The sequence below is a fragment of the Delphinapterus leucas genome, chromosome 9 (assembly GCF_059928025.1).
Source record: "Delphinapterus leucas isolate spDelLeu-1000000601 "Yukka" chromosome 9, BTC_Dleu_Yukka2, whole genome shotgun sequence".
Taxonomy (NCBI): Eukaryota; Metazoa; Chordata; class Mammalia; order Artiodactyla; family Monodontidae; genus Delphinapterus; species Delphinapterus leucas.
Genome location: NC_143137.1, coordinates 93,040,363 through 93,067,536, shown reverse-complemented (window position 1 = coordinate 93,067,536; position 27,174 = coordinate 93,040,363). Strand labels below are relative to the sequence as shown.

At 34.5% G+C, this 27,174-nt stretch overlaps 1 protein-coding gene across 4 annotated transcripts in view; it reads right to left on the bottom strand.

Moving 5' to 3' along the window:
• Positions 1-27,174, bottom strand: part of SUGCT (succinyl-CoA:glutarate-CoA transferase) — a 793,918-nt gene that overhangs the window by 682,398 nt on the left and 84,346 nt on the right. For all 4 annotated transcript variants that reach the window (XM_089917071.1, XM_089917070.1, XM_022593044.2 and 1 more), the window contains one exon: positions 15,748-15,891. In XM_089917071.1, coding sequence (XP_089773197.1) covers positions 15,748-15,891 — 144 coding nt within the window. The remainder of the gene's footprint in view (positions 1-15,747; positions 15,892-27,174) is intronic.

Sequence of the window (27,174 nt, the reverse complement as noted above, 5' to 3'; positions counted from 1 at the left end):
GAATAAACCTACCTCAGGAGGTAAAAGACCTGTACTCAGAAAACTATGAGACATTGATGAAAGAAATAAAAAATGACACAAACAGATGGAGCGATATACCATGTTCTTGGATTGGAAGAGTCAATATTGTGAAAATGACTATACTACCCAAAGCAATTTACAGATTCAATACAATCCCTATCAAATTACCAATGGCATTTTTTACAGAACTGGAACAAAAATTCTTAAAATGTGTATGGAGACACAAAAGACCCTGAATAGCCAAAGTAACCTTGAGGGAAAAAAACAAGAGCTGGAGGAATCAGACTCCCTGACTTCAGACTATACTACAAAGCTACAGTAATCAAGACAGTATGGTACTGGCACAAAAACAGAAATATAGATCAATGGAACAGGATAGAAAGCCCAGAGATAAACCCATGCACATATGGTCACCTTATTTTTGATAAAGGAGGCAAGAATATACAATGGAGAAAAGACAGCCTCTTTAATAAGTGGTGCTGGGAAAACTGGACAGCTACATGTAATAGAATGAAATCAGAACACTCACTAACACCCTATACAAAAATAAACTCAAAATGGATTAAAGACCTAAATGTAAGGCTGGACACTATAAAATTCTTAGAGGAAAACATAGGCAGAACACTCTTTGGCATAAATCACAGCAAGATATTTTTTGACCCACCTCAAAAATAAACAAATGGGACTTAATGAAACTTAAAAGCTTTTGCACAGCAAAGGAAACCATAAACAAGACGAAAAGACAACTCTCAGAATGGGAGAAAATATTTGCAAACAAAGCAACTGACAAAGGATTAATCTCCAAAATATATAAATAGCTCATAGAGCTCAATATTAAAAAAAAAAAAAACCAATCAAAAAATGGGCAGAAGACCTAAATAGACATTTCTCCAAAGAAAACATACAGATGGCCAAGAGGCACATGAAAAGCTGTTCAATATCACTAATTCTCCGAGAAATGCAAATCAAAACCACAATGAGTTATCACCTCACTGGTCAGAATGGCCATCATCAAAAACTCTAAAAACAATAAATGCTGGAGAGGGTGTGGAGAAAAGGGAACCCTCTTGCACTGTTGGTGGGAATGTAAATTGATACAGCCACTATGGAGAACAGTATGGAGGTTCCTTAAAAAACTAAAAATAGAACTACCATATGACCAAGCAATCCCACTACTGGGCATATACCCAGAGAAAACCATAATTCAAAAAGACACATGCACCCCAATGTTCATTGCAGCACTACTTACAATAGCCAGGTCATGGAAGCAACCTAAATGCGCATCAACAGATGAATGGATAAAGAAGATGTGGTACATATATACAATAGAATATTACTCAGCCATTAAAAGAACAAAATTGCGTCATTTATAGAGACGTGGATGGACCTAGAGACTGTCATACAGAGTGAAATAAGTCAGAAAGAGAATACCAAATATCATATATTAATGCATATATGTGGAATCTAGAAAAATGGTACAGATGAACTGGTTTGCAAGGCAGAAATAGACACACAGATGTAGAGAACAAATGTATGGACACCAAGGGGGGAAGGGGGGAATGGTGGGATGAATTGGGGGATTGGGATTGACATATATACACTAATATATATAAAATAGATAACTAATAAGAACTTGCTGTATAAAAAATTAAATTAAATTAAATTCAAAATAAATAAATAAAACCCAAACTTTCTATAGCCACTTCCACCTGCTAAGGTGGTGAATTAGCTGGCTGAGGTGGAAATACCAACTGGAGCAAACAAGAGGCTAGCCAAAAACTGAAGAGGAAACACTGGGTAAAGAGATGTCCACAGGGAATATTGGAAAGCTCCACCATATTCCTGGGAATCTAGAAGGCCACATGCATGTGCAGAGCTGTGTGCATGCACAAGAACGACCCAAGAAGGCCTAATATTTTACTTATAGCCGACCTTGAGGTTCTGCACAAGCATGAGTGAAAGAAGAGTTGTAAACTCTGTCCCAACACACAGAGTGTCTCAGCAAAGGCGAAGAGATAACATTGGTTCAAGGCAGTTAAGAAATTCTATGCTTAATCATCAGCTGACCACTAAGCTAACTGAACACAGTGGCTTCAAAAGACAAAGAATAAAGACTTTATAAAATTCATTCAGAAAAGTCACTAAACAAAGAAACAACAACAGTGAATAGCAACAACAACGAACCCTTGAGCACAGGAGAAATCTGAACTCCATAGTTTCAACACTCTATTATTTAAAATATCCAGTTTTCAACCACACACACAAAAATTATGAAACACGCAAAGAAACAGGAAAGTATGACCATTCACAGGGGAAAAAAAGGCAGACAATAGAAACTGTCTCTGAGAAAGCCCGGTGTTGTACCTAATAAAGACTTTATTTTTTTTAATATTTATTTGGCTGCGCTGGGTCTTAGTTGCAGCACGAGAGTTCTTTGTTGCCATGTGCAGAATTTTCGTTGCGGCATGCGGGATCTTTAGTTGCAGCATGTGGGATCTAGTTCCCTGACCAGGGATCAAACCCAGACCCCCTGCATTGGGAGCACGGAGTCTTTTTTTTTATATATATAATTGTTAGTTAACTTTTTTTTTTTTAACATCTTTATTGGAGTAGAATTGCTTTACAATGGTGTGTTAGTTTCTGCTTTATAACAAAGTGAATCAGCTATACATATACATATATCCCCATATCTCCTCCCTCTTGCCTCTCCCTCCCACCCTCCCTATCCCACCCCTCTAGGTGGTCACAAAGCACCAGCTGATCTCCCTGTGCGATGCAGCTGCTTCCCACTAGCTATCTATTTTACATTTGGTAGTGTATATATGTCCATGCCACTCTCTCACTTTGTCTCAGCTTACCCTTCCCCCTCCCCATGACAGAGACAATCTTGAAAGTAGCAAAATAAAAGCAACTCATCACACGCAACAGATCCTCCATAGATTAGCACCTTAATTCTCACAAAAAAATCATAGATGCCAGTCAGCAGTGGAATAACATATACAAAATGCTAGGGGATGGGTGGAAGAACATCAACCAAGAATTCTATACCTGGCAAAACTATTCTTCAAAAATAAAGATGAAATTAAGACATTCCTAGGTAAACAAAAAAGGAAGGATTTGTTGCAAGCAAACCTGCCCAATAAGAAATACCAAAGGGCTGAAATGAAAAACAAAACACCAGACAGTAACACAAATCCACACAAAGAAATAAAGAGCAGCAGTAAAACTAACTAAAATAAGTAAGTATAAAAGACAGTATAAATGTACTTTGTTTATAAATATTTTCTTCTCCTACCTGATTTTTAAAAGAACTGAATAGAGCTATAGTGGTAAACCTGTGTTGACGGGCATACAGTGTATAAAGATGTAATTTGTATGACAATAATAGCACAAAGAGGAAGGGAGGGAACAAAGCTATACTATAACAAAGCAAGTTTTTACATGCTTTTCAAATGATGTCAGTATTAATCTAAACTAGACTGCTTTAGATTAAAATGTTAATTGTATCTCCCAGGGCAACACTAAGAAAATATGGAAAATACGTGTGGGCGCACGTGCACATGTGCACACATAAACACGCAGTGGGAATTAAAATAGTACACTAGAAAATAACTATTTAACAATAAAAAGGCATTAATGGAGGGACAGAGAAATACAAAAGACACAGAATTTAGAAAACAATAGCAAAATGGCAAAGAAAAAAAGCAGAGATTGGCAGAATATGTTACAAAAATTGATCCAACTATATTCTGTCTATAAAAGACATATTTTAGATTCAAAGACACAAAGAGATCAAAAGTAAAAATATGAAAAAAATATACCATGTGTAATGGGCTGAATTGCGTCTCTCCCAAAATCCGTATGTTGAAGTCCTAACCCCAGCATCTCAGAATGTGCCAAAATTTGGAGATAGGGTCTTTCAAGATGTAATTAAGTTAAAATGACATCACTAGGATGTGCCCTAATCCAGTATGACTGATGTCTTTACAAGAAGAGAAAATGTGTATTCAGATATATACAGAAGGAAGATGATGTGAAAACACAGGGAATGATAGCCATTGACAAGCCAAGGAGAGAGGCATGGAACAGTTCCTTCCCTCATGGGCCTCAGAAGAAGTTAACCCTGACAGCACCTTGATCTTAAAGTTCTTAGAGTTCAACCCTCCAAAACTGTGAGAAAATAAATCCCTGTTGCTTAAGACACCCAGTCTATGGAACTTTGTTATGGCAGCCCTAGCAAATAATAGATCATAAAAATGGTAACCAAAAACAGATTGAGAATATCAGAAAAAAGAGACTTTGAGGCAAAAATTGTTACTAGAAGCAAATTATACACATTTATAATACATTTATATAATTATAATAATATTTATAATAATATATAATAATTATAATAGTACATTTTATAATAATAAAGTGGTCCATTTATCAATAAGACATAACAATTATAAACATATATGTACCTAACATCAGAGCACCCAAAACATAAAGCAAAACTGACAGAATTGAAGGAAGCAAAAAACAATCCAACAATAAGAGATGGAAACTTAAATATACCATTTTCAATAATAGATATAGCAACTAGGCAGAAAATCAACCAAGAAATAGAAGACTTGAAATGCAAAAATGCAAATCAAAACCACTTCAGACCCACTATAATAGCTAAAGTAAAAATTATGGGGAATAGCAAGTGTTGACAGGAATGTGAAAAAACTGTAAACCTAATGAATTGCTGGTGGGATTGTAAAATAGTGAAACTGTTTTAGAAAAAAACTGACAGCTCCTCAAATGTTACACAAAACTTTACCATATATACCAACTAGACCGAAGAAACATCTATATAACACTCCACAACATCAGCAGAATACACATTCTTCTCTAGCACACCTGGACCATCCTCCAAGATAGACCAAAAACAAGGCTCAGTAAATGTAAAAGGACTGAAACTACATAGTGATTGTTCTCCAACTACAATGGAATGAAGTAAGAAATTAAAAATACAAGGGTATTTGGGAAATTCACAAACAGGTGGAAATTAAACAACACATTCCTAACAACCAATGGATCAAACAAGAAATCTCAAAGGAAATCAGAAAGTGATTTAAGATGACTGAAACAAAACACAACATACCATAACTTACGAGATGAAGCTAAAACAGTTCTTGGAAATTTATAACTGAAAACAACTATATTAAAAAAGAAAAAGACCTCAAATCAATAACCTAACACTCCTCCTTAAGATACTACAAAAAGAAAAGCAAACTAATCCTAAAACTAGCAAAAGGAATGAACTATTAAAGATAAAAGTGGAATAAATGAAATATAGAGTATAGGAAACCAATAGAGAAAAATCAATGAAATCCAAAGTTGGTTTGTTGGAAAGATCAACAAAATTAACAAACCTTAAGCTAGACTCACCAAGAAAAAAATAAAGAAGACTCATTTACTAAAATCATGAATAAAAGAGGGAATATTTGTACTGACCTTACAGAAATAGAAAGGATTCCATGAGAATACTATGAACAATCATATGCCAATAAATTAAATAACCTAAATGAAATGGATAAATTCCTACAAAGACACAAATTACTGAAACTGGCTAAATAATAAATAGAGAAACTGAATAGACATATAACAAGTAGAAAGATTGAATTAGTAATCATAAAACTTAACAAAAAAAGCAGCAGCCCAGACTTTTTTAGCTTCACTGGTGAATTCTACCAAATAATTAAAGAATTTGTACCAATTCTTCACCAATTCTTCCAAAAACTAGAAAAGGAGAAAACAACTCATTCTATGAGGTATCTTTCTGATACCAAAAACCAAGAAAACCATCACAAAAAAAGAAAATTATGGAGCAATTCTCCTTTTTGAATACAGACCTCAAAATTCTTAGCAACATACAAGCAAACTAAATATAGCAACTTTACCAAGAATTATAAAGCATAACCAAGTGAGATTTTTCCAAGGATTACAAAATTGGTTCAATATACAAAAATCAATATCAATTGTTAATCAATGTTAATCAATAATCAAATAACATATTAATAGGATAAGTGACACAAACCAATTAATGGTCTCAATAGTTACAGAAATAGCATTTGCCAAAATCCAACACCCTTTCATCATACTAGTGGTGAAAAACTGAATTTTTTGCCCTGAAATCGGGAAAAAGAAAAGGATGTCTGTTCTTGACACTTCTATTCAACATTGTACTTGGGTTCTTTCTATCCAGGGCAATGAGGCAAGAAAAATAAATGAAAGGTGTTCATGCCGGAAAGAAAGAGAAAAACTATCTCTATTCACAGATGACATGACCTTGTATATAGAAAATCCTACAGTATACACTAAAATATTCTTAGAACTAAAAACACAAGCCCAGCAAGGTTGCAAGATACAGAGCAATATACAGTCATTATGTTAAGCTCCATTGCTCAGTGCTGACCACATTACTTATCAAAATTATCCTCCCAAAAGACAAGTCAAGATTTGTTATATTTGTACACTCTTCTTAAAAGCTAAAACATATTCCCCAGTCATCCTTATTCACCATAACACTGCCAAGAATAACAGCGTGCTTGGCACTGGGCACTCAATAAACATTTAAGTGAATAAATAAATAAATGAATGAATACTGGGAGCACCTTATACCCTAAGGATAAGTATAATACAGTCTCTGGATCCAGACTGAGTTCAGGTCCCAACTCTGCTATTTACTGGCTGTGTGACACAGGGCAAGTTACAGTGTTATTCTACGCCTCTGCTTCTTCCTCAGTAAAATGGGAATAATAAAACTGTTGGGGAAATAAATCAGTTAATATATGCAATGTGCTTAGAACTGTGTTTAGTGTAAATGTTACCTAAGTTTTACTATGTTTTTAAAGTCACTCTCAATGATTCAACTTTGGAGAATATAAACAGCCTATACAATACAGCATCTACTCCAAGGTCAGCAAGTTCATAGCACTCTCCCAATGTTGCACCTTTATATTATTATTGTTAATAATCACAGCACTCCTTTTCCAGAAACTGTCTCAATCTTCTCAATACCAGTCTCCAGTCAGCCCAAGAGGCAGAAAAGACAAACACTGTTTGCCGTTCTGTGTTGCTTCTACTATCATTCTACAAAAACAGCACACCAGAACTCAACTTTTGCTCTACAGGCTTGATCTAGTACCCTGACAATAAATTCACTCCCCACAAAAAAGAACAGTCCTCTAACTGATTTCTAACTTCTAACAGGCCTACTAGTCATAGAATATTGGATTATTATTTAAATTAAATGTCATATCTCATGTTTGTTCTTCAGGTAAGTATTAATAAATGGCCAGATTTACTGTTAATGCCAACTTCTAAAGAATGTCTTTCACTGGGCTTTTTGTCAGTGCCTAGAACATGCCAAGTTTTGTCCTGCTTCAGGCTTTTGCATTAACTGTTCTCTCCATCTGGAACATCTTGCCCTGGCTAACAGAAGTATCCCTGCTATCTTTATGAAACTGTTGCATATCCTTATGCAAATTTATCACTATTACTTGTTTATTGTCTGTATATACAACTACAATGTAAATTCCATGGGGCAGGAAACTTGCTGGCTTGTTTATCATTTATTGTATAATCTGGCATAAGAAACAAGTGTGGATGGATGGAAAGATGGATAATGGATGGATGGATGGATGGATTCTGTGAGTGCAGATTCAACTTAATTTCTTAGTCCCTAAAGTGAGTATCAATAGGTTTAAAAAATAGAGACCAACATCATAACTTTAAAGTGAAAATATATTTAGTATATGGCATTTACCATAATGGAAAAGTAAACTAAGCATATATAAATGGCTGAAACCAAAGCAGTTTCCTTTTAGCCCTCAATTAACTAGAAAATGAAATCAACCAGAATATCAAAATTTCTAAGCACTTCAGCTAATCAAGATCTTATTTTACACTGGTGCTATATAATGACTCTAGGCTACGAAAAAATTAAAAGTTATTCGTCATTATTCCTCATACACATTCTGTGAAGAGCCAAAGTGATTTCCCTGGAAATTAAATCTCAGTCACCATGCTTGCTGCCAGTGGTTTACTTATCCTTTAGCTGCAATGATGACATAATAGTTGGGGCCAAATAGATTCCACTGGGAATCAGCTGGTCCATAACTTAGGACAGGTAAAGAGTCACCATTAACTAGCAAATATAGAAGGATGTAATTACTACATTTTATTCTACATAAAATTTTCCGACCCTAGAAAGCACCAAGATGGAGGTGGAAGTGATTAACTTAGCAACAAAAACAAATTGTTCTACTCTAGTAATAGAGAACAGAGGTGATTCTAAGACTGTTAAACCCACCTTTAGGAACAGTCAATTAAGTTCACTATTCTACAAGATCCTTCAAAGACAAAACCTAAATTTGGGGAATATCCATCAACACCAATGGCTCTTTCTCCTCCTGTTTCTTTTATATCTTTATCTTAATTATGTTTCTATTTTTCAAAACATTTTGAAAGCACCAAATTGTTTTAAAGTATCTAATGAGAATTAAATTAGATCACAATGAAATTTGTCTTCTGGTTTTATTCTATTCTCCTTTGAGATATTCTCCCACTAGTAATTATCAATTATTACAAGTTAAAACCCCTGGTTTCCCTCATTATGGCTCATGTCATATAAAAATATGACATGTCCACAAATATAACTAAAGATTTCAGTTATATAAAACCAGAGCATCCTCTCAATACACTTATATTTTGCTGAATCTTCTTTAAACAAAAAATAGTGAACCGTGTTTTGTAATGCAGTCAACTTGTATTCAATCCAACCAATAGTATAAAATAATAACAGAAAATAATAGATTATCTAAAATCTTTGCAGTTTTCTTTGGAAGTCATCTGATTTTTCATTTTTTGTGTGTGTCTTTATCTACCTACTTACTCATCTTAATATTATTTAAATTTTAATATTCATATATCCCCTGAAATTAAATTGATAGAGCAGTGGGAGGTCTTAGAGAATTAAAGAACTGAAGTTAGACTAGGATTAAAAATTGGCCACAAGTGACTAAAGACTGTCAGCCTGGCATGAGCCTTCAAGGCAGGAATGCATTAGGCTCCTCAGGGAAATTCAAATGCAAATTTGTAGTTCCCAGATTTCTTCAACTTTCTGATATTATCCTTTTTTTTTTTTTTTTTTCCCTCTCCCTACTCCAGTCTCTCAACTTCTTTGGTCACAGACTGCTGCTTCTCCATCTTTCCACCCTCTATTTACCCTTCAGGATAATCTTAACTTTCAGCCGCCACTTCCTTCCTGTATACAGGATTGTCTTTCCTCACAGATTGGGACATTTGAGACTGTTCTCAAGGTAATTCTTCCGGAGCTGACTTACTAATTAGGTAGAGTGCCTAAGGCCCACAATACTTTAGGAGTACACAGAAATGTTTTAATTTTAATTTATTTTAAAATCTGAAGAAAAAAATGAATATGTAATACCAGTAAACACACAATAATTAGTTATATTCATCTTTATATGAATGCAGTTATAAATATAATTCTTAACATTTTTATGGAGGAAAGGACCCATGAAGGCAAAATTTTCTAGGGCTCACAGAAATCTTAATGGTCCTTGAAGTCTTCTGAGTCAGCCCAGCCTTACATCCCTCCCCAGTCAAAACTGGTGCATTCTAGCCTCATGGGTAAGACCCAGACCAGAGGTGACTATAAAGTATTTCAAAATCTGATTTATGGTGATGGTTGCAAAATTCACTAAAAACTGTTAAACAGTCACCCCTGAAATAGGATGAATTTTATGATATGTAAAATATAACTCAATAAATTTTTAAAGGTATAGATTAAATAGGAAAAGCAAAAACACAGGTGTATCTAAAAGACACAAAAGTATCAGATTATTATACTTGTTTGAATTCAAAAGTTTATCCATAAAAATGTGCTATAATAATGAGTTAAAATCTCATCTACCCTAAATATGAACAATCTACAAACAAGGAAAAAAAGGTGAAATAAAAAATTCCAAAACATTCTATATGTGAAAATAATTATAGAAGTTTGGTGCTAAAAAAAACCTAACTCATTGTAGTAGTAATTAGGGGAGCCTGGTTGCAATTAAGTACAGGAAGGATATTAAAACTTTCAAAAGATATTTCTGTAAGCCACAACAGAAGAATAAGAGCAACAGAATAATTGGAACCACATCCAAACCCACTTCCTTGTTATTTACCAATATCATGTAAAGAATACTGTTTAGATGCTGACATTAGACAATCTTCAGTTGACAACTTTAAATCATATTAAGACTAAGAAAAAAAAAATCAAAAGAATTTTATGACAAGGGTTAAAAGTTTATAGCCTTGAAACCACAAAAAATTTGGGGCCCACTACAAACCACATCCCGACAATTGTCATGTTTCTACAATGAAATGGTTTTGTTGTGGTTGAGGCAATCATTTCTGAGTTAATTATTAGCTACTATTCAAATCAAGTGCAATTTGTCTGTTGTACATTAGATCACTTCTAAGAGAGGGGGTACAAAATTTCATTTTTAGCAACTGATACTGAATGTTATAATCATTCATTTGTCATCCTATGCAATGCAATCAAAATGAGTAGAAAACTATGTTTTTTACCACTGCATGAAATGGCAGTCATTTTCCAGGCAGCCGAAATTAAGTTCAAATGTTATCTGCTTAATGCAAGTGAACATTTATATAAAAAAAAGAAAATGAATACATTTTTTAAAAGGTGAAGTTTCCTATTACGTTACTTTGAAAAGTATCTAGAAATAGCACTTCCTATTTACATAAAGCAGATTTTAATCATTTTGTGGTTTGGTTTTTAGATCTAAAATCTACAAATGTTATCTTAAATTGACAAACTAAGTGAAGTTAGTCAAGATTTCTCTAATATGAAAAGATATAATAATTATGATAAAATCATGTCAATAACCATGTTTTTAATCTCAGCATATTTCTAACATTGTGAAATATTTTTTCAATAACCTAATAAAATTAATGCTACTCATCAGTAGTATACTTTCTAATAGACAAAGAATTTGCCATATCCTTTGTTGCACTAGAACTTCAAAACAACCCAGTATGTTAGTATAGTGAACATCTGTTGATTGGCTCCCTATCATCCTTTTCCCCTTCCTCTGGCCAAAAAATAACTCCACCATTCTTCAAGGAAATCATCTCTCCCCAGTCAAAGCCATGTGGTTTGGGGAGTTAACCCTGTCCCTTGTATTAGGAATGGCTTAAGCCAATCAATATAGCTTATCTTTCAGGACTCATTAATTGGTTCAGGAATATTTCACTTAACCCAGTCACTTAACAGTCACAGTCTTGTGTTCTGGGACTTCTAGGAAAGGGCACTTCCTTTCTCTTCCATGGGAACTACTGAAAAATTCAGAAACTTTCCTGGGTGGTACAGTGGAAGGATGTAAGATCTAGAACAAGAATTGCTAAAACTTTAGCTCTTCACAATGAAGAATGGAGAAAAGGGGAGAGACAAGGAGAAAGGCAGAAAGCACAGAATAGGAATGAAAACAGGAAAGGAAAGAAAGACAAGCAAAAAAAAAAAAAAGACAGAGAAAAGAGATGCCCAAGGCTAGAGAAGCACACATGAGAAGAAAAGAGAGAGTCCAGAGCCAAAGAATAGGGCAGAGGCAAAGAATCAACAAAAAACGGAGCTTAGGCTGCAGTGGGTTCAGAGAATGAAAAGGCTTTTATCACCCATTGTGTTGCACTTCAGGAAGGCTTCAGCATAAATTATTACCTGTACCACTGCCCTTTGAAACTCTGTAACACTGTTCACAGCTCAGAGGTTATTTTGAATGTGGCAACGGTAGCAGTATCCAAGGAGACATAGTCTTTGGTTGAAAGACCATCACCTAACAGAATTTATAAACAGAAGCCTTAAAAAGTTAAAATCCAGATTCCTAAGCATGATATATGAGGCCCAACCACATTCTGCAACCCCGTTAGGGAACCACAGGGACTATATATCACCTCCAACTCTCCCATACAACTTGGCTGCCTCTACTAGTAAACTTTGAACAGCTATGTCACCTCCCACTCCAAGCTACCTAGCACAGAGCCTGGGATACAGTTAGTGCTCAGTGGACTAGAGCTGAAACAAAAAATCCAGTCATCCCATGACTCCAAATGCTATTTTTTCTCAAAATTCTCATATTTCAGCAAAAACACTTGTCCATCAGGTTAAAGTCCATGATGGCTTTCACTCAGTGGATCTAAACATGATTAGATAATGACCCAGAAGAGCCCACTTTGTTGCACTATCTTACTGTAGCTCTTGGTATGCTTTGGGGAGGTGGGGGCAGTCTTACTATGTGTTTCCTTATTACTGAGTGCTCTTTTGCTTCCCCTGCCTCTTACTCAATTTGCCTTCTCCCCTTTAGCTTCACCACAGGAAAGCTGGGGCTTGCCTGTCCCTCAATGTCAAAGCTTTTCCTTCATTAAGCAGGGGAAAGAGAATGATTCAGGATGTCAGAAACCAGAGGTCTTGCTGTGACTCTGCTGCTCAAGTAGGTCAACCTCTCTTAGCCTCAGTTTTCTTATAAGTAAAATGAGAATAGAAATACCTGATCTACCTATGTACCTCCAATGATAATTATGAGAGCAAAATAAAATAGTAGATGTGTAAGTGCAAAGCTCTAAAATAAGGCATAACAGATTTTTATTGTTAAAAGGTAGTTAATGACAATGGCCAAGATATAGAAACAATGTAATTGTCCATCAGTGGGTGGAGAGATAAAGAAAATGTGGTATGTACATACACTGGAATATTATTCATTCATAAAAAAGAAGGAAATCTCGTCATCTGCAACAACATAGATGGATCTTGAGGGCATTATGCTAAGTGAAATAAGTCAGACAGAGAAAGACAAGTACCATGTGATCTCACTTATATATAAAATCTAAAATTTTTTGAAAATTTTATTTAAAAAATATACCAAATTCATAGCTACAGAGAACAGATTGGTGGTTGCCAGAGGTGAGGGATAGGACATGGGCAAAATGGGTGAAGGGCGTCAAAAGGTATAAACTTGCAATAATACAATAAATGTCATGGCGATGTAATGTACAGCATGGTGACTACAGTTAATAACACTATATTGCATATTTGATAGCTGCTAAAAGAGTAGATCTTAAAAGTTATCACAAGAAAAAAAATTTTTGTAACTATACATGGTGATGGATGCTAACTAGACTTATTGAGGTGACCATTTCACAATACATACAAATACCGGATCATTATGTTTACACCTGAAACTAATATAATGTTATATGTCAATTATAAAAAGGTAGCTAATGAGCCTTAAATACACTAATAATTTTAGCTACCTTTGACTGGGTTAGCTACAGCACAATAGGCTAAATCACTGCTACCATGTTTGCCAAAAGCAAATCATTTCATCATTTGTGTTTATCAAGGACTTATCCTAAGTCAATGATTTTCTACTTTTTTCTAATTTTCCCTAAGCAAGTTTAAGGGTTATGAGGCATACCCATTGGTAACAGTGGTTCTCTGATTGATCTCCAAAGATTGTTAGACCTGCTATTTGACAAATACTGGGCTGGGCTTTGAGGATACCGCTATAAGCAAGAACAAACATTATTCCTGCACACATGGAGCTTACAGCCTCAAGGAGCAACATGAACAACAAATATAGACACACACCCAAAGTGTGCATGAGTTTGCATTTACTGTACCCTCACTTTGAAACAGCCCTACCAGTGATTCCACTCACCTCCATGCCCACCCCCATGGAACCACACACCTCCAGACTGTGAATCACTGTGTTAGGTACTAGAAGAGAATTCAACTCTATAATACTCTACAAGAGAATTTTTTCCAAAGCTAATTAATTCATCATTGACATATTATAAGAAAAGCAGTCTGGGTAGAGATCTGAAGACCTAAGCAGAGCCCCAAATACAGGACCAGCTACATAATTTGTGAGTACTGGTGCAAAGTGAAAAATGTAGGACCTCTCATTCAAAAAGTATTAAGAATTTCAAGGCAGTGACAGCAGAGCATTTAAATTAAGCCTAGTGCCTTCTGTGACTGCATAGGTCACACACCTATGAAATCTTCACGGCTTCCATATTTACTGGATGTGCAATTTTACCCAATCACTTAACCTACCTCGAGTTCCTTACAGCTATAAAGTTAGGAGAGGAAGGAAAAAACTTTCAGCTTCTTCCCAGACCTGACATCTGCTTCTCTGTTAAGAAGAGAGATCATTCATTTGGAGAGAGTTCTTTTACCCTTTTATTATAACCATTAAAACCCTGACTGTGACTCAAAGCTAGTGTTGAAAACTCATAAAAAGTATTTCACTTTCAATCGTATTAATGTTTTTTTACTTCTATGCACTACCTTAATTTTGTCTAAAAGAAAAAAATCTCCAAAGCAGAGTTCCAAGATTTCTATTTTCCCATGTATGCCATTTAAACCTGAAATTCCCAACTGAGGTCTTTGTCTATGAAGTAATTTTTCCCACAGTAAAATGTCTCCTTGTACAAGTTAGATATTTTCTTTTTTTCCCCCTCCTTGAAAAATTACCTATTCAAAATCAACTTCCACATATGGTACAGCATCTAGGTTTCATCCAGTGAAAAGGAGGCAAACATAACTGACAGCTATCTAAACCAAGGGTTCTTAATCTGGAGCTTATGGTAAGAATTTTGGGAAGTAATTAACTTGAATGAAAAAAAAATTATAACTTTATTTTCATCAACCTCTAACTAAAATTTAGCATTTTTTTCAATTATGCATGTAGACAACAAACCACAGGAGTATTAGCAGTACCTAAGTATGACCTGATCACCAGTAAATATTCTACATATTTTCTTATAGTTGCAGATATCTCAAAATATCATTCATGCTCAACACTACCTCAAAATTGCAAGTTACTGAATCCACTAACAGACATCCTGTTTTAATGTATTAATAAAACATCATATGTACTATTATAACACAAAATTGGTTTTTACATTGAAATAACTACATCTCAATATAATTAGCTCCCTCTGTAATCCTAAGTATCTCATTCTATGCATTTAAAAACATAATTGTGAGGAAAGGTTCACAGACTTCACCAGATTACCCAAAGGGTCCATAGCACAAAAAAGATGAATAAACTCTGGTAAAAAGAAGTTACAGAGCTCGCATGACATGAAACAGAAACAACTGTACTCCTGTCTCAAAAACAGTAATAGACCTATTCTAATAAAAACAGTCTTTAGGGCTTCCCTGGTGGCGCAGTGGTTGGGAGTCCGCCTTCCAATGCAGGGGACACGGGTTCGTGCCCCGGTCCGGGAAGATCCCACATGCCGTGGAGCGGCTGGGCCCGTGAGCCATGGCCGCTGAGCCTGCGCGTCCGGAGACTGTGCTCCACAACGGGAGAGGCCACAGCAGTGAGAGGCCCGCATACCGCAAAAAAAAAAAAAATCTGGTTCAACAGCAATGTCTACATTATAACAAAATCTTTGTGGTCCATTTATTTTAATATGACAATACCAAGGACACCAAAACAGAACAGCTTTTGCTGTTGTTTTGGTTTTTTTTGGGGGTGGGGGAAATTCTGTTGTTTTGTTTTTTGTTTTTGCACATGTGACCACAGGATTTGATATGCAAAAGTGTAACACAGATACATGTTTTTATGCCACTATCTAAAATGTTATTTGGATTGGTACCTGGGATGACAGTAGGTTACAATCAATGAACAGTCCTTTTCCGGTTTTATATCTTTGTATCAATCCAGCCATAATGGCTCCATATGCATAAAGGCCAGTGGCAAGATCAGTCATGGCCACTCCTGGACGAACTGGATCTCCATCCTGATTTGAGGGTTAGGTTGAGAAAAACAGAGAAACTGAAAATTAAAAACATCATATGAGTTCACAAATATCCTAAGGTCAAATAAAAGAAAGAATTGCATATCATGTGCACACATACATACACACACAAGAAGTACAACAAATTGCTGTTGGTGGTAAGGATATATTTACATTTGCTGTATATTTATTATTTTTCTGAATCCACCCCCTACCAACAAAACTAAACCAAATCAAATGAAATAAAAGACTTTTAAAAACATGTCTAAAGTTCCTTCTTAATATATTTTACATTATTCATACCAAAAAAAGTGAATAAGTGAATTTGAATTTAAATGAGTTAATCTGTTGGAGAGGAAAGAGTTAAAGAAGTATTTTTTTTCTTGTTGGGTTAGGAGGTTCTCCCAGGAAAGAAGAGGGCAGAAGACCTGGTCTAATCTCCTTATAAGCATGCTAATAACTGGCAAATACACTAATGGTATTTGCTTTAAAAAAAAAAAAAGAATTTATATATAAAAGGCTTTTAGCAGGATACTCCTGCTTTAGAATTACTACAGTAAAGAAACCTAGCATCTATAGATTTATGGGGCATAAGGCATGAGCTATGCAACTATCTGGATATAAAATGGAAATGTTCCAACAGCCCATCAGTTTCGTGTAATATGAGGTGAACCATGTACTCCATTTGAGATCTTATCTACTGCTCTGGGTTTGAGAATTTTGTTATTGTGAGAAAAAAGGCACTGGGGTCCTATCTCAATGTCCAGGAGCTCCTTCTGCTTCTCCTGTGCCTTTTTATTGCTTGAATCCTTAAAATTACAAGTAAAGCTTGATACCGATTCATGTCAGTCTTATTGACAATCCAATCCTTGACCCATATGTAAAGATATTAGAATAGTACCAGGCAAACAGTAAGTGCCCTATAAAAATTAGCTATCAAATTATTTGTCAACATTATTATTAATCATTGTTGTATCAGATAGTTCCTATTTTTCACTACCTTGAATTCTGCCAAGTCTTTCATTGCACATAATGCCTAAAAAAACCTATATTTCACCTAGTTGATTTATTCATTCATTCACTTCCTTATTCATTAATTCCAGCTGTTGTTCAGTCATTTTCAGAAGCTAATTTTGCCTTTTCTGAAGCCCATACATAAACTATGTTTATCATCTTACAAGACAGCTAAATTTGTTTAAAGCAAGTGAGACTGTATAGCGACTAAACTATTTTTCCCTGCTCTTCAACACAATTTCAAGGAAGATATTGCCATAAAAATTGGAAACTTCTGGGGGCCTTCTAACTATTATTATTGGAAAAACTTGTAGTGGCGTGAATCCATAAATTTAAAATTAATACCGTCATTTGGATTTAAGATTATTTAATGTATTAAAAGTGAGAGGTAAGTTCAAATTTAAGTTTATAGACATCATCTGCTTTCTTACTATAATATTAATATAATCATATTTCTTGAGAAGTTTTCTATACTTCTCAGAGCAGTAGGAACAAATCATATAATAAATCCTTTATATTACATTTTAAGTCTCCTGAAAAATGGAGACTATACCCAATATTCTAAAAGTATCAATACATTATCCAGAATAATAGCATGATATGTATGAACATTAACTAAATATTGTCATCCATACATTAGAGACAACATTGTCACTGTTAAAAATGACCATTTGTGCCAAATAAGTTTAGTGAAATACTAATTTAAAGAGGCTTGCTAACACACTTTAGATTCGAAGTTATATATAGGCTGAAAATAAAAGCATGAGAAAGGATATATCATGCAAACAGAAGCCATAAGAATGCTGGAGTGGCTATACTAATAGCAGACAAATAAACTTAAAACCAAAAAAGCTCTAGAGAAAAAGAGAGAAATTTTATAATGGAAAAGGGTCAATGCATCAGGAAGATATAACAATTAAAATCATACATGCACCCAAAAATTGAACCACCAAAATACAAAAAGCAAAAGTGACAGATTTGAAGGGAGAAATAAACCCTTCATGAATAACAGTAGGGATGTCAATACTGAAATATGAATAGTGAGCAGCACAACTAGATAGAGGATCAAAAAAGAAATAAAAAATTTAAACAACACCATAAACCAAGTATACCTAATAGATATAAAATGCACATTCTCAAGTGCACATGGAACATTCTCTAGGACAGACCATATCCTAGGCCAGAAAACAAGCTAAAATAAATTTTAAATGAGTGAGTTCATACAAAATATATTCTCAGATCACAATGAAATGAAATTAGAATCAGTAACGGGCATATTTGAGAAACTCAAAAATATGTGGACAGTAAACAACGTTACTCCCAAAACACCAATGAGTAACAGAGGAAATTATATAAGAAATTAGAAAATACTTCAAGATGAATGAAAATAAGGGCACAACATACCAATATTTATAGATGCAGCTAAAGCAGTATTTGAGACAAATTTACAACTGTAAATACCTATATTAAAAAAGAACAAAGATCTCAAATCAATTACCTAGCCTTCCACCTTAAGACATTGAAAACAAGAAGAGTAAACTAAACCCAAAGCAAGCAAAAGGAAGGAAATACATATTGGAGCAAAAAATAATGAAATACAGAATAGAATTCCAATAGAGAAAATCAACAAAACAAAAAGTTGGCTCTTTGAAAAGATCAGTAAAACTGACCGACTTTTAACTGAACTGTCCAGGAAAATGAAAAGAGAAGCATTCAAATTACTAACATTAGGAGTGAAAGAAGGAACATCACTAACAACCTTGCAGAAATAAAAAGTATTACATGGGAATACAATGAAAAATTGTATACCAACAACTTTGATAATCTAGATGAAATGGACAAATTCCTAAAAAGGCAGAAACTACTGAAACTGACTAAAGAATAAATAGAAAAACTGAACAGACATATAACAAGGAGAGAAATTGAATTAGTAATTGAACTTCCAACAACAACAACAAAAAGCTTTTTTTAGCTTTGCTAGTGAATTCCACCTCTTTACAAATACTTCTGAAACCTGGAAGAGAGGAAACACTTCTCTACTCATTCTATAAGACCAGTAAAAACTGAGGTCAAGCCACACAGAAACATCAAAGGAAAATAAAGCTATAGACCAACATCTCTGATGAATGTGAACACACACCAAAAAATTCCAACAAAATGCTAACAAACTGAATCCAGCAACATATAAAAATGATTATGCACCATGACAAATCAGGATTTTTCTCAGGAATGGAAGGTTGGTTTAACACTTGAATATCAATCAACATAAGCATATGATAAAACTCAACACCCTTCATGATGAAATACTCAACACCAACACACTAGGAATAGAAGTGAAATTCTTCAATCTCATAAAGGGCAAATGTGAAAAAAACAAACAAACAAAAAAATAGCTAACCTCATAGCTAAAGGTGAAAGACTGAATGCTTGGCCCCATTAGGAACAAGACAAGGATGTCTGCTCTCATCACTCCAATTAAACATTATACTGGAGGTTTTAACCAGTATAATTAGGAAAGAAAAAGAAATAAAAGGCTGGAAAGAAATAAATAAAACTACCTTTATTTGCAGGTGACATAATTTTGTATACAGAAAATCCTAAGAAATCCACCAAAAAATCTGTTAGAACTAATAAGTGAGTTCAGCAAGTTTGCAAGATACAAGGCATTATACAAAAATCAATCTTATTTCTACACAATAACAATAAATAAACCAAAAATGAAATTAAGAAGCAATTTCGTTTACAACAGCATCAAGAAGAATAAAGTACTCAGGAATAAATTTAACAAAAGAAGTATAAACTTAAACTTTGAAAACTACAAAATATTGTTGAAAGAAATTAAAGAAGATCTAAATAAATGGAAAGACATCCGATTGTCATGACTTAAAATTGTTAATACTGCAATACTCCCAAACTGATCTACAGATTCAGTACAGTTTCACCTATTGAAATCCTAGGTGCCTTTTTTGCAGAAATAAAATCTGATCCTAAAATTCATATGGAAACTCCAGGGACAAAGAATAGCCAAAACAACCTAGAAAAAGAAGAACAAAGGTGGACACATACTGCCCAATTTTAAAACTTACTACAAAGCTACTGCAAACAAGGCAGCATGGATGGCACAAGGCAGATATACAGACTACAGAAATTCTCACCTTCAATTCATTTTTGACAAGCATACCAAGATAATTCAATGGGGAAGGAATAGTCCTCAAAAATTGGTGAAAAGGATGCAAAAGAATGAAGCTGGACTCCCTCCTCACACTATATACAAAATTAACTCTAAATGGACCATAGACCTAAACGTAAGAGCTAAAACTATAAAACAAAAGAAAATATAGGAGTAAATCCCCATGATCTTCAATTTGGCATTGATTTCTTAGATATGACACCTAATAGCAGCAAAAGAAAAAAGATAAATGGTACATCATGAAAATAAAAATCACATGTGTTTCAAAGTAAATGATCAAGGAAATGAATAGATAAAAAATGGGAGAAAGTTTTTGCAAATCACATATCTGATAAGGAACTTATAAACAGAATTTATAAAGAATACTTACAACTCAATAAGAAGACAAATAACCATTTTTTAAATGGGCAAAGAATTGAATAGACATTTCTCCAAAGAAGATCTACATATGGTCATTAAGCATATGAAAAGATGTTCAGCATCATTAGCCATCAGGGAAATGCAAATGAAAACCACAATGTGCTTATAACTCAAAACAATAAAGACAACCCAATTAAAAAATAAGCAGAGGGTTTAAATACACATTTCTCCAAAGAAGATATACCAATGGCTAATAAGCACATTGAAAGATGCTCAACATCATTAGTCACCGGGGAAATGCAAATCAAAACCACAACGAGATACCATATCACACCCACTAGAATGGCTATCATGAAAAAGAGAAATAATAACAAGTGTTAGCAGGGATGTGAAAAAAATTGAAACTCATATGCCACCAGTAGGATTGTAAAATGGTGTAGTCGCTGTGGAAAAAGACTGGCAGTTCCTCAAAAACTTAGATATAGAGTTACCATATGACCCAGCAACTTCACTTCTAGGTATATACCCAAGAGTATGAAAACGTATGTTCTCCCAAGAAACATATGCACAAATTTCCATAGCAGCATTATTCACAATATCCTAAGAGTAGAAGAAACCCAAATGTCCATCAACTGGTAAATGGATAAATAAAGTGTGGTACAGCCAGATGATGGGATATTTCAGGCAATAAAAACGAAGTACTAATACATACTACAACATGGAAGAATTCTGAAAACAGTACGCTAAGAGAAAGAAACCAGTCACAAAATGCCACATACTATATGATATCATTGTTATGAAACATCCATAATAGGCAAAACCACAGAGAGAAAAGTAGAACTGTGGGCTGGGGGCAAGTAGGAATAGGGAGTACTGTTAATGGGCCTGGGGTTTCTTCTGGGGATGATGAAAAAGTTCTGAAGTTGATTGCACACCTCTGTGAATATACTAAAAAACACTGAATTGTACACTTTAAATGGGTGAATTACATGGTATATGAATTCTATCTCCATAAAGCTGTTTTATTTTTTAAATACCATTATAATGCTGGTAATTAAAGCAGAAAAATAGAAATAAATAAATTTTAAAAATCTCTTTAAAGGTCTGCTAAAGAACATGTACTTAGTGGGAACTCTAGAAGTTACATTTCATTCAAGGCTGCTTGGTAGCAATAATTAAAGAAGATGTACCATTTGTATTCTACTGTAATTCAGAGATGACTATGCTCATACTTTGGAAATCCCTCATAATCATATTCCTGTCATCTAAGAATTGTCAGCATGCCAGAGGAATAAGAAAGTGAAAATAAATTACCATTTAGTAAGCAGAAAATCCCACAGAGAACCACATTGTGGCTGTGAAGTGACTAGGTATTCCCAGGTGCAATCAGGCAGAATCAGAGAAGGGGCTGTGTGTCCTCATGGAATCAAACTCCCCTTCCACACCTGGAGCTCCATAGGAGCCCTAATGCCGTGACAGTACTAACCAATGTGCCTCTTCTCCTCAAATCTGGGATAAATGGGGTGGTACTTTTTATGTCAATGGGTATAGGAATTCATCACTCACAATCTTTAGTAAAAATATATTTCAGGAAAAATGGGTAACTAACTGACCTTGTTAAGCAATATGCCCTAGAATCTCATCATAATTTGGATTTAAACTTATAAGTAGACTTTTGGAAATGAAGTAAAATTTTTATTTTATTTTTAATTCTAGAAATCAATAGTAGAATGTTTTTTTTCATGGTCACTTAGAAACTGCTTTAAGTGTATTCGGTTCTTTTGATAAGTTAATGTAACCTTTTTGTAAGAGCAATTTATGATGATTTTCCTATAAAACTAAAATGAGTGTGCCTCTCATCAAAAAAACTACAAGAAAAAGAAGATTCTACTTAAGAGTTAAGACACAGAGTTATAGTTAGAGGACAAACTATAATATAAAAATATTAAGAGTCTTCCCGATCATTCACTTTACATATTCATTTGTGTATCTCTCCATTCTCACTATTTCAATGTTATTTTCATATATTTTCTCATCCCCCATTCATTCATGTATTCAAAAACTCATTACAGGTAAAACCTGAACATTAGTGGAAAAACTAGGGAAGTCTGAAAAAATGTGGAGTTTAGTTAATAGTATCATACCCGTGTTAATTTCTTAGTTTTGATCATTGTACTATGATTTTGTAAAGTGTTAACATTAGGATGAAGGGTATAGGAACTTTCTGTACTATGTCTACAACTTTTCTGTAAGTACAAAATTGTTTTAAAATTTTAAAGTTGATAAGTAGAACCTGAATTAGTTCTTTAAAAAATAAAGTTTGAAAATTTCAAAGTGGTTTTTATTTTTAGAAAATTATGCAATCTAGAGAAGAAGGGGAAAAAAATAGGCAACCACCTATAAAGGTGTTCATTTGTTTCCTTTACATCACAATCTCCTAAATTATAAAATTAAAAATTTAAAAAGATTATTTCCCAAACACAATTTAAGACTGCTTTAACATTTCATTCATTTCTCCATATCTATTCTCACTACTTTCAGAGTTTGCCAAATGAAAAAGAAAAATGATGTGTTTTTCTAAGTTATTCATTAAAACCTTGTCTGGTTAAAAAGTACATAAGAAACTTTAAATCAGTTCTGGCACACGTTCAATAAAGAGGCATGAATTCTCCCACCAAGAATTTTTCTCCTTAGTCATATTACTCAACCTAATTACTTCATAAAACAACAAAAAATGTTAAAACTTTTTTAAAGTAGTTGGCTCCATTTTCAAAATAAGAAGTTATTGTTAAATATGTCCATGTCTCTAGGTCATATTTTTATTTCAAAATGAGGCATTCATTATATAAATGTAATCTACAGAAAATTTTGTTTTTACTCTAGGGCACATGAATTTTATAATGATCTATTTTCCAAAATATGAATTCTTCTACTATTTACTAACTGCATAACCTTTGGCAAGTTCTTAGCCTTTGTTAGTTTTTTGGTCAATTGTAAAATCTTGCTAATAACAAAATCTACCTCATCAGTTGGTATGAAGATTAAATAAGAAAAGGTGTATAAAAAAACTTTTTATGAATGTAAAAGGTTGCACAAATGTGACTTTTTTAAGATACTTGGTGTAGTGCTCTAGAAGACCCATCAGAAAGATTTGACGGGCTCACGGGAAAAGGCCAAGATGGGAACCTCAATCAAGGAGAGAGGAAAGAGGGAACAGATGTATTCATGAGATACTTAGAAATTTGAATTCATAGACTTGGATTATTGATTGGGTGAGGGAGGGGTTAAATTAAATGAATTGTGGGGAAAATCAATAGGAAATTAAGCTTCTTAATATGATGGTAATATTTTGATTATGAAAGCTACCATAAGTATGACTTGCAACCCTAGTTAGGAAAAGTATCTTTAGTAGAAATAGAGAGAGCAGCACAGAGAACAAAGTGGTATATTCAGATCAAATGAGGGTTTTAGCGACTAGGAAGAACACAGTCACCACAGTCACTGCCTTCACACTTTATGAGCACAGACTCTGGAACTACACAGTATCTGAACCTTCTGTTCCAAGCACAAAATCTACTCGAGCCATTCACTGATGCTAAAGAATATGCTTTTAGCACAGTCACATACAAATTTTCAGAGTAACATTTCCCCTACATGAAGGAAGTTCTGTTGAATGGCTGAAACACGGAACTCAAAGCTGTAAATTCTACTAGTAGGTGCCTTCACTTTTTCACCTATAAATAGGCATAACAAAATCTATCACCTATGTGCCTCAGTGACACTATGGAGTCCTCCAACCTAAATCACATATTTTTAGAACTTGAAAGGATCCTATAGGTAAGTCCCCGTATCAATGGAGGCAGGGAAGCAGGAAAGTATACAGTTGTTAAGAGATCAGTCTCTGCTGCTTACCGGCAAACAGATCCCTGGTAAGACAGAGAAAAGAGAGCATTGTAATGCACTTCATTTAGGCTAACAGTGTTGCACAATACCAACAAGAGAAAGTCTTTAGAATGTTCACCTAGAACCTGGAAGAGGAAGATCATTTTTCTTAATCACATCCTGAAAGGCTCAAAGTTCCACCCCATCTCCCACCCACACACCTCCTTCTCAGCCTCAACAGAGCACAAGTCAGAAGCCACAAACACAAGAAACTGGGATGCCAGAAGGAGGGAAGTAAAGAAAGATTTAAGAAGATGAGGGAGAGAAGAATCCATCCTCCTGATGCACCTGCCACACCAGATAGGCGACTCAAGAGAAAACGTAACAAACTGACTTGTGCCATTCTCTGGATCCCACGTGGATGCTTGCTGACCTAATACTAAGAATTTCTTTCTAATAATAAATTAAAACTTTCTACCCTTCCAAACATTAAAGGTACAACTTAGAGGAATCGGACTTATAGAAGGCAAAATTCTATACTGCACTTTAAAATCAGTACCTAACTTTTTGCACAACCCTTAGGAGCAAGCAATCCTTGTTATAGATGAGGAACAGCAAGGTTACCTAAATACCGTAAGATGTTACAAGCGTTTAGCAGCTAAGTTGGAAAGAGACCCCAGGTGACCCTGAGTCCACTGCCTCTACCACATTACTGGATTCAATTACCTTCCTTAAGGTTTCATGACCAGGTCTGGATACTTAACTATTTTGTATTTAGTAAACCAGTAAGAAGCTAGCTTCGGGTCTCCTGCATGTTCATAACGTCATGTACAACTTCATGCTCTTCAAAGTGCTTTAACATATGCTGTCACATTTAACTCTCAATAAGAATTCTGTAAGTACCAATAGTATCTCCATCTTACAGATTATGAAAGAAACATTTAGATGATAAATTAACTTGTCAAAGTCACAGAGAGCAAATGGTACAACTAGAACTGGAACTCAGAAATTCTGGCCCCAAAGCTTCTGATCTTTTCACTACCACCTTGCCTCCATGTATTATTCTAATTCCAATATTCATCATCTCTCCTTTACAGACAATCACTAGAAAGCAAAAATTTTAAATGAGTGAGTTGATTTGTCATTTCTACAACTACAATTAAGAAATAATCAGTTCTGATGTGGGCTGGTTTGTTCTACAAAATTTAAGTGAATGGCAAGCAATTGAATGCATCTACAGAAAAACGTGTTTTTACCACTCTGAAAAATGTAAACCAAAACCTTTTTCAGAAAATAACTGGAAGAATCCATTCACTGGGAGCCTGCTAAATTAAAAAGATAGACAAAACTGGGAATTCCCTGGCGGTCCAGTGGTTAAGACTTCCACTGCATGGAACACAGGTTCGATCCCTGGTCAGGGAAATAAGATCGTTCATACTGCACAGCACGGCCAAAAACAACAACAGCAACAGCAACATCATAAATAAATAAATAAATATAAAAATTTATTTTAAAATTTAAAAAATTTTTAAAGTAGACAAAACTACAAATTTTCAAAGATCCCTTAACACGCCAAACATACTATTTTCTTGTCCAGAGATTAAATACCATCTAAATTATTCTGAGTTAGCTCCCACAGTGAGATGCCCAAAATATCATCTAGCCTGGCTGTCCCCTTGAGTTTAAATAGGGTTAGACTGAGAGAAAATGGAATGGATGGTTGGGGAATTGTGATATTTTAAGGGATGGCCTAAGAAACTATTTGAAAAGTTATTTTGCTTCTTTCCATGTTGTTCTTCAAGAAAAAGTTTCCTAGTTATACTTTCTGTGCTACAGCTTTCAGTGCTAATGGATCAGAGAAAAGCAAAAAACAAATCTAAACATCAATGTCTCTAATTTCTGAGACAAAACAACTTTCACACCCACTAAGATCGGCATATAGTCAATCCTATATTTAACAGGCCTCCTCTGAACTCAGTCTTACATATTCCAGAAGTAGCTCCAGACCTTTATAAGAGTTGTCTATTTCTGGTATGATTTAGGTAAGCCATACCTAGAAGCAACAAAACAGATGAACTCTTGAGGATGTTCCCTGTCTTATAATTTTACCTATTTCATTTAATTTTCATTTCTCACCAATAAATGATGTCTCAAAGAGCTACACTATGGATTTTGAATGCAATTACTTTTGAATGAAAAATCTTTCTACACCAGTGTTAAAAGTTATCCAATACAGTGCTTCCTGAACCCTCCAAGATAAACTGGATAGAATCACTCTGTGTAGTTGTGGTGGCCACATGCATGGAGTTGCCAGAATAAGCCAAATAAATGCAGCAGATGATCTGGTTTAAAAAATTATTTTACTCTTATTTAGTTATGACAAAAATTAGATGGAACCAGTGACCTATTAAGGCCAGTCTTGGAACACAATAATAAACTATCAGCACATAGGAGAACATTTAACTTTCTGCTGTCTATGGCAGTACATTTGTTTCATCCAAATGGATTATCAAGTCATTAAGATACAAGTTTTAAAAGGTGGAAAACATCCTTTTTTACTCGCTCAAAATTGCTATCTAATGTATCAAGAGATAGCTTCTCTGTTCCTTTCATTCTGGTTGTCTCTTTGATAATTAGGTTCAGACACTAAGAGTAGAAAATGTTTATATTGAGATCATAAGGCTTAGTCCATAACCAATTTTTGCCACAGGCAAAGCCAAGAAAAGATCACTTAAAGCTACAAAAAGTCCATTGTTACTAGCAGATTTCTCCACCAAGTGGAAAGACTGTGCCTAAATCCCACCTACTCTTTACGTAGCATTGCAGCATGTTGAGAGACT